Raw genomic sequence first — 16,033 nt, forward strand, 5'->3', positions numbered from 1 at the left:
TGCTAGATCCTTAACCCACTGAGCAAGGCCAGGGATCGAACCTACAACCTCATGGTTCCTAGTCAGATTCGTTAACCACTGAGCCACGACGGGAACTCCCCCAGTGTTTTTTTGTTCTTCTTACTTTACTTACCGTACTGCATTGCTTTGGGGTAAGGACTAACTACACTGAACCACAGGCTGTTGAGGATCGGAGTTAGTCATAATCTCCCTAACACTGTTTCCTCTTTAGTACCCAGGTAGTCACCTAAAGGAGGAGGTTTATGAGAGAGAAGTGAGAACACAGTACTTGACATGGGCTCTGAAACACTGCTTGGCCACTGACTGCTGGGCGACTGGAGAAATTACCTAACGTCCTGCTGCCTCACTTAGTTCAGCTATAGGAGTAGGCATGACTGTAGCAGTCACCCTCACAGTTTGCTCTGTGTATCAAGTTGGTCATTTCTACGTAGTGCTCAGAACACTGCCTGGTACATAGTAATGCTGAGTGTACTCAGCCATTAATGTAAGAGTTCATTGATTGGGTGATGCTGATTTTTTTCTTAATTTTTAATATTCCTTCCTTCCTTCTTTTCTTCCCTCCCTCCCTTCCTTCTTTCCTTTTTAGGGCCGCACCTGCGGCATATGGAAGTTCCCAGGCTAGGGGTCGAATTGGAGCTGCAGCTGCTGGCCAAACCACAGCCACAGTAGCATGGGATCACAGCTACATCACAGCTCAGGGCAATGCTGGATCCTTAACTCTCTGATCGAGGCCAGGGATTGAACCCACATCCTCATGGATACTATTCTGGTTTGTTTTTGCTGAGCCATCACAGAAACTCCTTAACTTTTTAATATTTTTAGAATCAGATTATGTCTTTGAATCCCTAAGCATTTTTAGGTGTTATTAGCTTAATTGGCAGTGTTTCTTCTTTCTTAGTATCTCATGAAATAGTGATGCATCTTTTTTTTTTTGTCTTTTGTCTTTTTAGGGCCGCACCCATAGCATGTGGAGGTTCCCAGGCTAGGGGTCAAATTACAGCTGTAGCCACTGACCTCACCACAGCCATAGCATCACGGGATCTGAGCCACATCTGTGACCTGCACCACAGCTCATAGCAATGCCGGATCCTTAACCCACTGAGTGAGGCCAGAGATCGAACCCACATCCTCACAGATACTAGTTGGGTTCGTTAACCACTGAGCCATGACGGGAACTCCAGTGATGCATCTTAAAATCAATAACATCTTAAGTGAAGGGATATACTTATTGTTTTCATTATTATAATCTTGTGGATTATGTATAATGTTTCTACTAAAAAAATCTATGGAATGTAGCCTCCTGGCCTCATTCTAAACTTCCCTGAATTTCCGTGATTCTAAATTAATGTGGGGCAGTGTTCCCAAAGAATCTTAGGGCTGCAAAATTTTCCTCCCTAATGAACTACAAAAGCAACTATATGTACAGTTAGGAGGGAGGGTGCTTGTGAATAGCTTTGTCTGCAGAGAGAATTTTAGCTGCTTTTTAGCCTTGGAAGGGATATCTCTCTGTCTTCAGATATAACTTCTGTTAAGTGTTTCCTGGTTGTAAATGCTCCTCCTTCCACAGTTTGTTTGATTTTGTTTTAAGGGGCTTTTTCATATTTTACAAGTTAAAACAGAAGTTAAGGAGTAGTGTGCAAACTAAAGAGTAGTGTACTAGTGTCAAAGCATGACCTATAGAAGCCATTTTCAACCTTGAGCATAATTGATATATAGCGCTGTTAGTCCTGTAAATCCTAGCCATTGAGTAAATGAAACCGACTTTGTCTTTCTTAGAGACACCACGAAATCCACTGACCCACAGAATAGGGACTTCCTTTTTCCCCCTTGCAACCAGGCCATAGTGGTGGCACTTCTTATTGACAAAAAGAATAAAGGAAGGATCCAGATGTACTAGGGCAATTAAACAGAAAAAGAGCACAGTGAGGAAACTCAAGAAATATCGTATTTTCCTCTGAGGGGGAAGCTATTTAGAATATTTAAATTAAGTGGAATTTTAGATTTTCCTTTTTGGATCCCTAGGGAAGTTGACTTAGTTTATGGAATAGCTGGTATTTAATTCAAAGCAAATATGACAGAAAAAGGAATTATGTCTTTCCCTTAGAGTTTCTTATGGGAGTAAGAGTATTAAAAATGAGAATAATGATGTTTGGATGATTCATCCACATCTTAATATGGATTTACTTTACTGTGCCTTCCTCTTACACAGCACTGCTGCTTTTGAAATACTTCGCAACAGGTTACATTCCCAGTTTTTTTGTTTTTGTTTAAAATTTTTTTACATGTTGGTTTTATTTTTATTATAGGTTGCTCCAGTTGTGTCAGCGAACTATGGCTCTTCCAGTAGGACGAGGAATGTTTACCTTGTTTTCATACCATCCTGTTCCGACAGAACCATTGCCTATTCCTAAGTTGAATTTGACTGGTATGTTAAATTTTGGGCTCAGCGAGAAAGGAAAATGATTAAGATATGTTTAGTGGAGTTCTTTTGAATTATTTTAGTTAAAACCAAAGGCATGCTCTTTCTTTTTTTTTTTTTTTCCCCAAGAGAACAAATCCACTTTTATTTATTTAATTTACAATAAGTTTAAATCCTTGAAGGGTACAGCATCATGAGGATTCTGTGTCCAGTGGCCTTAGTAGAAAGGTTGCTTTGGAATTTGGCATGAACCCTGCCACTGTTGCCATAAGCATGAGTTACCTTTCCCCAGATTACTCTGGTTTGTTAGGTTTTCTGCCAGGACTCACTGTGTTATTCTTTGCTTTGTACACATGAACACACTTCTTGCCTAGATAAAATTCAGTTTCATCTCGGGCATAAACACCTTCAATTTTAAGAAGAGCTGTGTGCTCCCTCTGGTTCCAGAGACCCCGCTTATAACCAGCAAAAATGGCCTTGGACCAAAACCTTCCTGACCTATGTGTTGTTTTAGAAGTCCTCTTCCTAGCAGGCCTCCACGGGCTCCAAGATGGCTGAACGAGAGAGGGCAGAAATGCTCTTTCTATTCTTAGTGATTTTAAATATTGTTCATAGCTACTGTAGTGGTTATCACAGCTCAGATAGCAAATCAAACTAAACATTGAGGGAAGTAGAATATAGCCCATTACTAATTTTGCTTCTGATGAGATCCCTTTCAAAATATTAAAAAAGGCAGCTGGGAAAGTTCAGGAAGATGATATTCATAATGATGAAATTATTGAACTTTAAATAAACTTGAAGTATAGTACATAAAAATGCTTAGTTTCAAAATGTCTTGTTATGTCTTAGTGTGAATAGATGATCCTGTACAAAAACAAGAAAATGTACTAAGCAAAAAGGGCCACTCATAGTAGTTCCTTTTGCTGCAGTTTACTAGTGTTAGCATTTGGTTTATTTGTTTCCCAATTTTATTTCACCATTTTATACGTTTGTATTTGTTTCATTATCAAAATTTTAAACCTGTTTTAGAAATTGTTTTAAAAATGTACTATATAGCAAGTGAGCATCCTTCTATATCTATATATGTGTATATTTATGTATATGTATTGTATATGCATTTTAAATCAGCTTCATTTTTATTTGCTCCAGAGTATTTTTTTTTTTAATTTTTTTCAGAGTATTTCTTTTAATGGAAGATAGTTTATATAAGCAACCTGATATTGTTGGAAATTGTTTTTTGCCATCATATTGTTGGGATGTATTTATCTTAAAGTTTATTTAGGATAATTGCTTAGAATTAGAACTTCTAGGACAGCAAGATTTTAAGGCTTTAACATAACATATTGTCAAATTTCCTTTCTGGTTGGTTGCATGTGTTTTTTCTTCTGCCAGATATAAATGTGCGCATTTCTATACAGTTGAAATTGTTATTGAAAAATCCCTCGAAGTACATAGTAAATATGATTTTATGAGACCTGTACAAAAACTATATATAATGCATACAATAATATATAGGATATAATATATGCAAATGTAATTCCACCATATTCTCAGTTGCATAATTAAAAAACCAGGGACCCACTCAGATTTGTAAAGAGCTTGTGTTTCTAGCAGCATGCAGAAAATGAGATGAGCTAAGTGAAGAACACATTCCCATGTCCTGTGTCATGCCTGCTTTGGAGCCATAATCTCATTGATTGTGAGATTACCTTCAGTATTTTAATTGTTCTGTCTCTTAGAGATAAAACAACCATGGCAGAATCTGAACAACTATTGAATCTTGATGGCAGCATTATGTATAGGTGTTTATTTTATTAATCTTTCAGCTGTTTGAATGCTTTCATTTAAAAGTTTGGGTTATAAAGAAAATCTCATTGGTATATGTTAAACTGTGTTAAATCTAGGCACTAATGCTGAGTGGGCGTGAAAAAATAAATACCTAAGTCATTGTCTCCTTTTTTGCTGATACATTTAGTTAAATCTGAATGATTTAAAATGTATTTATGGGAGTTCCCATCGTGCTTCAGTGGTAACAAACCCAACTAGGATACATGAGAATGTGGGTTTGATCCCTGGCCTCACTCAGTGGACTAAGGATCTGGCGTTGCTGTGGCTATGCGTAGGCTGGCAGCTATAGCTTTGATTGGACCCGTAGCCTGGAAACTTCCATATGCTGTGGGTATGGCCCTAAAAAGTAAATAAATGAATGAATGAATAAATAAATAAAACGTATTTATCACATTGATCCCAAAGTTTTATTCTATTAGTCAATTCTGGTAGAGTCTCCTCCCAGACCAGCCCTCCACCAAGATATTGTTTTAATGATAAATTCATTTAGGGAAAGAAATACTTTGTTTAGCTTTCTTTTTTTAAGGGCCGAACCTGCAATGAATGAAAGTTCCCATGCCAGGAATTGAATCTGAGCCACATCTGCGACCCATGCTGCAGCTGTGGCAACGTGAGATCCTTTAACCCACTGTGCCAGGTGGAGGATAGAACCTGCGCCCCCTGCAGTGAATCCAGCTGCTGCAGTCAGATTCTTAACCACTGCACCACAGCAGGAACTCCTGTTTTAGAAAATTTGCTTCACTTTTTTATTATTATTTTCTCTGTCCTTTTTGAGAAAGTTAAACTTATGAACTTGTCATTACTGTGGTACTGTCACAGACCAACATTTGAGTTAGCTTTTAGGCACAAAAAGCAAATGGTAAATATAAATATATTTTATTTTATGCTTGTTTGTGTGTATTATTACAAATAAGATACTGTGCATCTATTTAAAATTTATATAACTTTCAGAACTCCTTTAAAACCACACTTCAAACCTCTAGTGTACTGTATAACTTCATGTACTATTTGGAATATTTATTTTAAATATTCACCCATGACTTCAGCTAATATAGAATATTAAGAATATAAAGAGAATTCAGTATTTATTTGTACACCATGTAGATCAATATCAGAACACTCAAGACAAGGAATTCAAAGAGAACATAGCATCATGAACATTTTATTTATGTTGCTCCTAATAAATTGACCATAAATGTAAATTTAGTGGTTCCCTGGGTAACTCAGATGTATAAAATGATGTTTTTAAATGTATTTTTGAATGCATTTTGGCCTTTTTAACAATAGTATATGGTTAGATTTCTATACAGAGACACATATGTACATATGTACATATATATATATATATATATATACACACACACATATATATATACATATATATATACACACACATAAGAGCAAGTTCTTTGTCCGTTTTTCTTTTTATCTTTTTTGCCTTTTCTAGGGCCGCTCCCGCAGCATATGGAGGTTCCCAGGCTAGGGGTTGAATCGGAGCTGTAGCCACCGGCCTACACCAGAGCCACAGCAACGCAGGATCCGAGCCGCATCTGCAACCTGAACCACAGCTCACGGCAACTCGTTAACCCACTGAGCAAGGCCAGGGATCGAACCTACAACCTCATGGTTCCTAGTCAGATTCATTAACCACTGTGCCACTACGGGAACTCCTCTTTGTCCCTTTTTCAATACCATTTTTCCTTAATGCTCAGAGAAAAAAGATGGGATGGCTAATTAACATCATTGTCATCAATCACATTTTGGAATTTATTATTCATGTAGTTTGTGATGTTAATTTTTATTTTATTTTTTTAATAAGCTTCCTGCTGTGTGAAAAAAAGATTTTGAAGCAGTGGACAGATATCCTAATCAGATCTGTATAAGGTTAAATTGTTATCAGTTGTCATAGTATAGTCTCATGTATTTTAGCAGAAAGGACAGTGAATTATTTTACACAGTTAAGATTTTTCCACCTTCCATCAAGTTTGACTCACATGTGTAAGAGTTTAAGTACACATAACCTAATACCATTCCAAGGATTATGGGATTATGGGTTTTGAATGTAGGAAAAGTCATCTCCGTTCTCAAAAACATAAATGTAACAATTTTGGTTTTGTGGATTTTTCGTCACTCAATTGTAAATTTTGTTTGCCTGATCAGGGCGGGCCCCTCCTCGGAACACCACAGTAGACCTGAACAGTGGCAACATTGATGTGCCTCCCAACATGACCAGCTGGGCCAGCTTCCACAATGGTGTGGCTGCTGGCCTGAAGATAGCCCCTGCCTCCCAGATCGACTCTGCCTGGATTGTGTACAATAAGCCCAAGCACGCCGAGTTAGCCAACGAGTATGCTGGCTTTCTCATGGCCCTGGGTCTGAATGGGCACCTTACCAAGCTGGCTACTCTCAATATCCACGACTACTTGACCAAGGTGAGCGCTTGTGCTACCGGTCCCTGCACTGTGCCACCACTGGGCTGTTGCCATAGCTCCAAATGGTTGTGTTTGCTTTTCTTCAGTCTTGTACCTCTTGGTCCATTCTTCTCCTAGCAGGCAGAGTAATCTTTCTCAAAGTTAAATTGGAATAGATCGCTTCCCTGCTCAGACTGTTTAGTGATCTTCCATTGCTCTTAATGCATGTTCTAGAAGCCTATGTGATCCTGCTCACTTCTCCAGCCTTACTCCCTGCTTATTTTCCCTTGTTCCCTGTACTCTAACGATGGAGACTATTTTAGCTCCTTGTTAAACCAAACTCTTTTTCTTGGCTTTCTCTTCCACTTGCATGCCAGAAAAGCATACCCATGTAAAGTATACACTTCAGTGGTTTTTATTATGTTCACACTTGTGTCTCCTGTTGTTAAGTTTAGAATATCTTCATCATCCTGTGAAGGAACTTCTTACCTAGTAGCAGGCACGCTGTTTCCCTCTCCCTCCAGCCCCTGGTGAACCACAGTTCTGTTTCCTGTCTCTATGCATTTGCCTATTATGGACTTTCATATAAATGGAAGCAAACAATATGGGGTCTTTTATGACTGACTTCTTTTACTTGTAACGTTTTCAAGGTTTGTCCGTGTTGTACCGTGTATCATCACTTCATTACTTTTTATTGCTGAATAGATACTTTATTGTATAGCTATACCATATTTTGTTTATTCACTCATTAGTTGATGGATATTTGAGTTATTTCTACTTTTTGACAATCATGAATAAGGCTACTATAAACATTTATGTACACATTTGTGTGTGGATAAATGTTTTCATTTGTCTTGGTTATATTCCTCGGAGTGGAATTGCTGGATCATATGGTAGCTGGTGGTTTAAATTTTTGAGGAACTCCAAACTTTTCCAGAATGGCTGCATCATTTTATAATCCCACCAGCAATATATAATGATTCCAGTTTCTCTGCATTCTTGCCAACAATTATTATTACCTCTTTTAAATTACAGTCATCCTAGTAAGTATGAAGTAATATCTCCTTGTTTTTGGTTTGCACTGGTTTCCCTGATAGCTAAGGCTATTGAATATCTTTACATGTGCTGCTCATGTGTCATTAGTATGTCATTTTTGGAGAAATGTCTATTCTAATCTTTTGTTTATTTTTCAATTGGTTGTCTTTTTATTGTTGAGTTACAAGAATTCTTTATATATTCTGGATACCAGTCCATTAAGAGAGAAATGATTTACAAAAATGTTCTCCCATTGTATTGTCTTTTGGGTTTTCTTTTCACTTGGTGTCTTTGAAGCACAAAAGTTTTAAATGTTGATGAAGTCCAAATCATGTAATTTTCTTTTGGTTGCTGTGCATTTGGTGTCATATCTTAAGAAGTTATTACTTAGCCCAAGTTTGCAAAGATCTATACCTATGTTTTCTACTAAAAGCTTTTTTAGTTTTAGTTGTATCTTTAAATCTCAGATCCATTTGGAGTTGTTTTATGTTTGATGTAAGGAAGGGGTCCAGTTTCATTCTTTTGCAAGTGACTTTACAGTTATCACAGCACTGTTTTTGAAAAATCTCTTCTTTTCCCATTAAATTGTGTCAGCACCCTTGTAGTCAATTGGATATCAATGTGAGGGTTTATTTTTAAATCATCACAGTCATTTGTTTGGTCCCTCATGTGACATCATTTTCTCTCACTTTCTAAATTTGAAGTTGTTGTGTCTTCTCCCCCGCCCCCCGCCCCAGCCCTGTACCACTTTCCTTAGCTAATTTGTACTCATTCTTCAGGTCCTATTGTAAATTTCACTGTTTAGAGATTCCTGATAATTCTCCAGTTCCTCCTAGTCCTTTTTAGGCTTTGTTAAAATAGTCCTTCATAACCTTTATACTTTTTCATTGTATGAGTTTTTAATGATATATATTTTCGTTTAACACTTTGCCCCTTCAGGGGCACTAACTTCATGAGAGCAAAGACCATGTCTATTGTCTATTTAGTTTGTTCTTATATTCTTGGAACCTCTCACTATGGCTGTCACATCAGAGTACTTATTAAAAAGTACTGGGAGGCAGTATTTTATTTAAGATGATATGACTTAAGTCTCATTCTATTTTCTATCTTAGGGTCATGAAATGACAAGCATTGGGCTGCTCCTTGGTGTTTCTGCTGCTAAACTAGGTACCATGGATATGTCGATTACACGGCTTCTTAGCATTCACATTCCTGCTCTCCTGCCCCCAACGTCCACGGAGCTTGATGTTCCTCATAACGTCCAAGTGGCTGCGGTGGTTGGCATCGGCCTCGTCTATCAAGGGACAGCTCACAGGCACACTGCAGAGGTCCTGCTGGCTGAAATAGGTATGGTGTCAGTAATGCTGTGGTCTCAGAAGCACACATTTCCCATTCCACCAAAGTAAAAACGATAGTAAGATTCTAACAATTGAGGAAAAAATGATAGCTTTTATGAACATAGAATGATTTATACCAATAAAGAAAAAACTGCAAGTAGTGTTTTTCAAGGCTGATGTTACTGTGCAGGTTATTAGTCTGCATACTTACTTGGCCAGCCCATCACTGAGCTCCAGTGCTCCCATTTAACGCAGTAGCCTTTGGCCTTAATCATGTATGAGTGTACTGGTTGTCCTGCTGTCTTTACCAGGCAATGTCTGGCAGTGGCCTGCACTTAATGTTTTGATCCCTAAAAGCAGAGTGTTTTTTCTGTTGGACAATAGCACTTCTAAGAATAGAAGTGATTGTCTCCTGCTTTCCTCCTTTACATACTGGTGGGTGTATTAGTGATGAAATGCATTTTTTGTCTTTTCATTTTTTGGAAATGTGTCTTACGTGTTGTCACCTTTTCCTGACAAATGGAAATGCTATTGGCGTTATTAGTATCTTCAGTCATTTAGATACATACTTAAAATCTTGTTCTATCCCTATTGAGGATCTTTTCTATATATATATTTGAGGGTAGCCCCAAAATTGGCCTGAGCATTTCTGCTTCAGTCTGTAGATCTATGGCTTTCCTCCAGACGTCATGTTGTGGGACCCAAGGCTGGAGGGTGGGCTTTCATGGTGGTGACAGAAAGGCAAGAGGGAGAACTGCATAATGGAAGCACATTTCAGGCCTTTGCTTACGTTAGGATCCAGGTCAAAGCCAGTCACATGTTCGGTGAAATGGGAGACTGTTGAGAATGTGGATGTATATTTATGAGCCATGTAGGGCAGTAAGGAGTTGGGAGCAACAGTTCTGTCTACTACAGTGATGAAATAAATTGTTCACAAAACTGAAATTTTCCTGTTAACAGAATATGTACTAGCATAAATGATTGGTCTGAGAAACGTTTACTCAAAAGATTCTCAAGACTGACTTTTAAAGCTTGTTCATCTACTAGGTAATTTAATATTCTTTGGCTGTATCGTAATGATTTCTAATGGTGCCAGCATTACACACATCTCACAGCCATAGCACATCACTTTCATGTTGTATACAGAGGATTTTAGCTGGATTTGTATGCATAATTACATAATATATTTATTAATCATCATAATTATAATCAAAATATACCTGTTTTTATACTGCCCTTTTCATATGTCATTGTCATAAATGCTTTTAAATTTAATTTTGTATTGTGTACTAGCTCACTGAGTTGGTATTCTATAAATTGCCTAATCATTTTCTTATTTTTCAGGACTTTAGGTTTTTTAAAAATTCTTTGGTATTAAGCAATAAACATTACACTGATTACTTGTGTAAATTTTTTTTTTTTTTGGTCTTTTTGCATTTCTTGGGCCGCTCCCGCGGCATATGGAGGTTCCCAGGCTAGGGGTCGAATCGGAGCTGTAGCCACCGGCCTACACCAGAGCCACAGCAACTCGGGATCCGAGCCGCGTCTGTGACCTACGCCACAGCTCACGGCAACGCCAGATCGTTAACCCACTGAGCAAGGGCAGGGATCGAACCCGCAACCTCATGGTTCCTAGTCGGATTCGTTAACCACTGCGCCACAACGGGAACTCCAAATTTTTTTTTTTTAAAATGTTTTCCTGTGGCTGTAATTCCAGGAATGCAAGCTATTTTTTGCGGGGGAACGTGTCTATGTATAATATGTTTTGCTGCCCAAAAAGCGTGGAGTTAGAGTTAGGGGGTACTTTTTTTTTTAAGTATGAATTTTATATCCAGTCAGACATTTAGCATCAGTACAGAGAAGTTCTATCATAGCAGGGCTCAGTACTAATTTAGATTCAGAGTAAGTGTCTGGATGCATCATGTTTAACGTTCTTAAAAATTTAAAGGAAGTGTCGTTTCTGTTTGTTATCAGTATTTGAATATTTTTTCACTACATCTAACGAACGAATTTGAAAATAACAAGAACAAAAGGAGAGAAATTACAAATTGAAGCTTTTTTTGAGCACCATGCCCCTTAAAAAAATTTTTTTTCCTGCTCTTTTTTTTAAAATGAAACCCGAAGTTTGGCAGTATTTTAAAGTCATTGCTTTCAAATTGGCAAATTAGGAGTTCCCATCATGGCTCAGTGGTTAACGAATCGGACTAGGAACCATGAGGTTGCAGGTTCGATCCCTGGCCTTGCTCAGTGGGTTAAGGATCTGGCGTTGCCATGAGTGTGGTGTAGAGCTCTGGTGTAGGCCGGTGGCTACAGCTCCGATTGGACCCCTAGCCTGGGAACCTCCATATGCCACAGGAGCGGCCCAAGAAATGGAAAAAAAAAATTGGCAAATTAGAAGAACCACTTTGGGGCTTTATTTTGTAGCAGACTGTAGTTGTGGACACCATTTGGGATAACATCAGATCTTTCTGAGTGGGGTTATATTGAATCCACAGTTCTTAGAAGACTTATTAGAAAGTTAATTCTAAAAGTTTTATGAACTAGGATTTTAAGAGGCCAGCTTGAATTGTGCTGCTTTCTGTTTTATAGGACGGCCCCCTGGTCCTGAAATGGAATACTGCACGGACAGAGAGTCCTACTCTTTAGCGGCTGGCTTGGCCCTGGGCATGGTCTGCTTGGGGGTGAGCACAGTCTGTCATCAGTTACGACGTCTGCTTGTTAAGACAATAACCTTGGCACTTTACTCTGAAGACCACTCTGCCTTATTGTGACTTAACTTACCCTGATTCTCAGCTCTTCCTTCTTTTCTGGATATTTCTCAAAGTGCCAGCTTTGGGAAGGGAGAGAAATTGTAGTGAAGAGTGGGGCTTTAAGGTTTCTTTCCCCTGGCTTAGATGTAAGTGTTTATGAATGAACTAAGGGAATGACGTTTTTCAAAAAGAGCTCAAGACATAAGATGAAGAAGTGACAAGCCACTCAGTCAGAAAACGGTGAAAATGTGTGTATGATGGGAACCCTTAAGGGTCTGTAGTCATTATTAGAAATAAATTGTAACCTTCTTTTGGAGCCTTGGTGTTCACTCAGTACCCCAGAATTTAGCCACAATTGCAGCTGCTTTGTGACAGAATGCAGAATCACCCTGACCCATCTTTAACCCCATCCAAGAGACATAGTGTTGAGTTAACAGAAACATTTCATTAAATGAGTTTGTCAGCTAGAATCTAGGTCTTTGAAGAACTGCCAATACATTATTACAGTGAAACTGAATTATATAAAGAAAATTGACTATTAGGTTTATGATTCTTCACATTTGATGCGTGAACTAAAGAGACAGATGATACAGTGCAAAAGCATCATACTGGGAATTGGGACCTGAATTCTGGTCATGACCAGTGAGTAGTGCCATTTAACTGCAGTCATGTCTGATGGTTAAGCAACTTGATAGACTGGAGCCAAATTGCCTTGTTTTATATGCATTAACTATGTAGCCCCATGCTAATAACTATGTAGCCTTGAGTGTAATCTCTCTGTGCCTCCCTTTTCTCACCTTTAAAACTGAACTTTTTAATAGAATTATATTAAGTAAGTTAATCCATGTTAAACACCCAGAATTTCCCTGGAAGAGAGTTAAGTGTTCAGTAAGTTATTATTATAGTTACTATTGCCTGAATAGTTCATAGTAGTGAAAGGATTCACATATTCATAGTTCAGATTTCATTTACCTACCTAGTATTTTTTTAACTCTTAATGCAGTTAACTGTATTTTGAAACCTTTGTGTATTTTATGAAATGAAAGTATTCACTTGCATTATATGTATAATGATTTTTTTTTTTGTCTTTTTGTTGTTGTTGTTGTTGCTATTTCTTGGGCCGCTCCTGCGGCATATGGAGGTTCCCAGGCTAGGGGTTGAATTGGAGCTGTAGTCAACCGGCCTACACCAGAGCCACAGCAACGCAGGATCCGAGCCGCGTCTGCAACCTACACCACAGCTCACGGCAACGCCGGATCATTAACCCACTGAGCAAGGGCAGGGACTGAACCTGCAACCTCATGGTTCCTAGTCGGATTCGTTAACCACTGCGCCACGACGGGAACTCCGTATAATGATTTTTAATAAAGTATTTTAATTGATAAAAAACCTCAGATACCTGGCATTGAAGATAGTTTCTTTTCTTTGTCATTAGTATGTGTTACGGATCTCATTCCGTAAGACCTCCTTTCACATGTGTATGATTTTGCTTTCCAGCATGGTAGTAATTTGATAGGCATGTCTGATCTCAATGTGCCTGAGCAGCTTTATCAGTACATGGTTGGAGGCCATCGGCGCTTTCAAGCAGGGATGCACAGGGAGAAACACAAATCTCCAAGTTACCAAATCAAAGTAAGTCCAGATCAAGCAATAGATCAACATTGTGGAAGCTAGGAAGTTAATATGAAAATAGTAGTTTTCATGCCAACATTTGTAAACATGTTAATTTTAAGCATAGGCTAGTATTCAGAAGAATTTAAAATAATTCAGAACTCTTTTATGCAAATAAGATTTTCTTTCGATAGGAAGGAGATACCATAAATGTGGATGTAACTTGTCCGGGTGCCACTCTTGCCTTGGCAATGATCTACCTAAAAACCAACAACAGGTACTGCATCCCTTGCGGTGATGGTGTGACTTCTTTTCTGACCTCACTAGGAACACTAAATAGTCTTACTGTGTTTATCTCCCCTGTGCTAGATCAGCCTGGTTTTAGTGCTGTCAAATGCAAGTTATATAGATTTTTATCCAAAAACCATACATTTTGTTATTTTAATGATATTTGATAATATAGTTGCCAGTTTCTAGCCACTTTTGTTTTATAGTTGTCACTGGCAATCAAGCAGTGTCCAAATTCCTTTCCATTAATTTTGTAGGTTGTTTGTTGTGAGGACTTGTTAAATTAGAAATACTTAACATTCTTATATTCCTGGTTACCATTCATAAAAAGTGGTTTCTAAGCTCTTAGTTCAAGAGCTTGCCTAATGACCATACCTTCTGCCTCCCCAACCCCTAGTAAATAGTGCTGACACCTGAAAGTAGACTTTTGGTGTTTATTCTTTGACATTTTGCATAGAAGAGTAAGTTGGACAGGAGACAGTAAACTATGTTCTAAAAGTCTTAATTTAAAAAACATTCTAAGAGTCAAGAAATTTTTCAAAGTTGTAAATTCCTTTTTTAGAAAAAGTGAGTATTTGCAAAATTAACAGGGTGGCTAAAACCAGATTTATTCATTGTTTTCATAAAGGCATATGTCATTGCTTCCTGGGCACTGGAGATATTTCACTGAAGAAACAAAACTAAAGATATCTGTCCTTAGGAAGCTTGTAGTAAGGCATACATACATACCTAATAAATTTTACATTGGAGAATGTAAAATACTATGGCAAAAAGATAGGGCAGTTGTTGGAGTGGAGAGAAAATTCTTGAAATTTGTCTTGGGATTCTTGATTATCTTGCCCTCTTTTTGAGCAATAATGTTTACTGATATCCTCCACCAACAGATCCATTGCAGATTGGCTCCGAGCTCCTGACACCATGTATTTGCTGGACTTTGTGAAGCCAGAATTTCTCTTACTTAGGGTATGATACTTTGCTATTTTTCCTTTCTGTTAACATGAGGAGTCTATTGTGATTCTTAAGTTTAGCTTGCAAATATAAATGTCTCTCTAAGAGAGCATTTTACTGTAGATCCATCGTGTGTGTGTGTGTGTGTGTGTGTGTGCGCGCGCGCGCGTGTGTGTAAAATTGGTAGTATTCTTTTGAAATTCCCCTGGTATAACTGTAGAAATTGCCAAGAAAGGCAACCGCATTGATATGTAAAACTTGGAGTGACATTTCAGCTTCTCACATTATTATTCAAAACTTCCTACTAAGCAATAATTGACTAGGGCTTCATTACCTCTTTATTTTGCACTCTTTTGTTATTAAGGATGCAATCATACTATTAAAGGCATTATTAGTAACAGAAATTGTTTGACATAATTGCTTCAAATTTTTCCTCTGCCTTGATGGTTAAATGTACTTAGCATATGAAAGGCTTTAAATTATGGTGACAGAGCTGTATGCTTTTTCTTTTATGGAACAAGTTTTAAAAACTTCTTCCAAGTTATCCAAACTTGGATGATGATGAACTCAATTTTAGGGGGTCTTCTTGTGGTAAAATGTAAATCTTCAGTTTATTTTAATGTGTTAGCTTAGGTTGATACTATATACCTTATTTTTCAAAATGTTCATCAGTTCAGAACTAATTCTTAATTGTTCTGTTTATGATATTGACTTTGTTACAAAATCTATGAACTTTATCTGCTGTAACTAATTTTTCTGTATTTTTAAGACACTTGCTCGATGCCTGATTTTATGGGATGATATTTTACCAAACTCCAAGTGGGTTGATAGCAACGTTCCTCAAGTATGTATATATAATAAGTATTATATCTTTAATCACGTGAAATTATGATTTCTTGTGGGATTTCCAAAACCCTGAAAGTACTTTTTCTCTTGAAGGCAGTATTGATGTTTTTCTTGAAAACATAGGAACTTTCATTTTAAGATTGTGTGCTGAGCACAGACCGTACTTTCCTTTTTCAGTTACAGAGCCCTAGAAACTGTGATTTTTTTAAAAACTAAACGTCTCAAAGAACCCTAAAAAAGTATTCTGACGTTTTTATCCTAATTAGGTACATATTTATTTAAGGTACTGTTTTACCCTGTGATAATTTTTTATGTTGTATATAATAAGTGTTTTCAGTTACTTAATGGACTTGGTGTTTATGATTTGATGATTTGCAGTACATAAGAAGATTTTATCTAAGCATCTTCTGAATACTTATTGGTTTATTATAGAAAGCATCCTGAAATGATGCTTTCTGAACAGTCTTCTAAAAAGAATTATAGGAATAGGAGTTCCTCTTGTGGCTCAGTGGGTCGGGA

At 37.6% G+C, this 16,033-nt stretch overlaps 1 protein-coding gene and 1 pseudogene across 8 annotated transcripts in view; one reads left to right on the forward strand and one right to left on the reverse strand.

Annotated features, from left to right (window-relative positions):
• Positions 1-16,033, forward strand: part of ANAPC1 (anaphase promoting complex subunit 1) — a 95,835-nt gene that overhangs the window by 49,716 nt on the left and 30,086 nt on the right. For all 7 annotated transcript variants that reach the window (XM_047781195.1, XM_047781193.1, XM_047781192.1 and 4 more), the window contains 8 exons: positions 2,328-2,446; positions 6,449-6,720; positions 8,847-9,081; positions 11,661-11,752; positions 13,319-13,453; positions 13,627-13,709; positions 14,605-14,683; positions 15,438-15,512. In XM_047781195.1, coding sequence (XP_047637151.1) covers positions 2,328-2,446; positions 6,449-6,720; positions 8,847-9,081; positions 11,661-11,752; positions 13,319-13,453; positions 13,627-13,709; positions 14,605-14,683; positions 15,438-15,512 — 1,090 coding nt within the window. The remainder of the gene's footprint in view (positions 1-2,327; positions 2,447-6,448; positions 6,721-8,846; positions 9,082-11,660; positions 11,753-13,318; positions 13,454-13,626; positions 13,710-14,604; positions 14,684-15,437; positions 15,513-16,033) is intronic.
• LOC125126904 (60S ribosomal protein L35a-like) lies at positions 2,566-6,364 on the reverse strand (annotated as a pseudogene). The gene is made up of 2 exons (XR_007134831.1): positions 6,317-6,364; positions 2,566-2,994 (listed from the first exon to the last, which is right to left on the reverse strand). The product of XR_007134831.1 is annotated as a 60S ribosomal protein L35a-like (transcript).

The sequence above is a fragment of the Phacochoerus africanus genome, chromosome 5, assembly GCF_016906955.1.
Source record: "Phacochoerus africanus isolate WHEZ1 chromosome 5, ROS_Pafr_v1, whole genome shotgun sequence".
In the NCBI taxonomy this organism is placed as follows: Eukaryota; Metazoa; Chordata; class Mammalia; order Artiodactyla; family Suidae; genus Phacochoerus; species Phacochoerus africanus.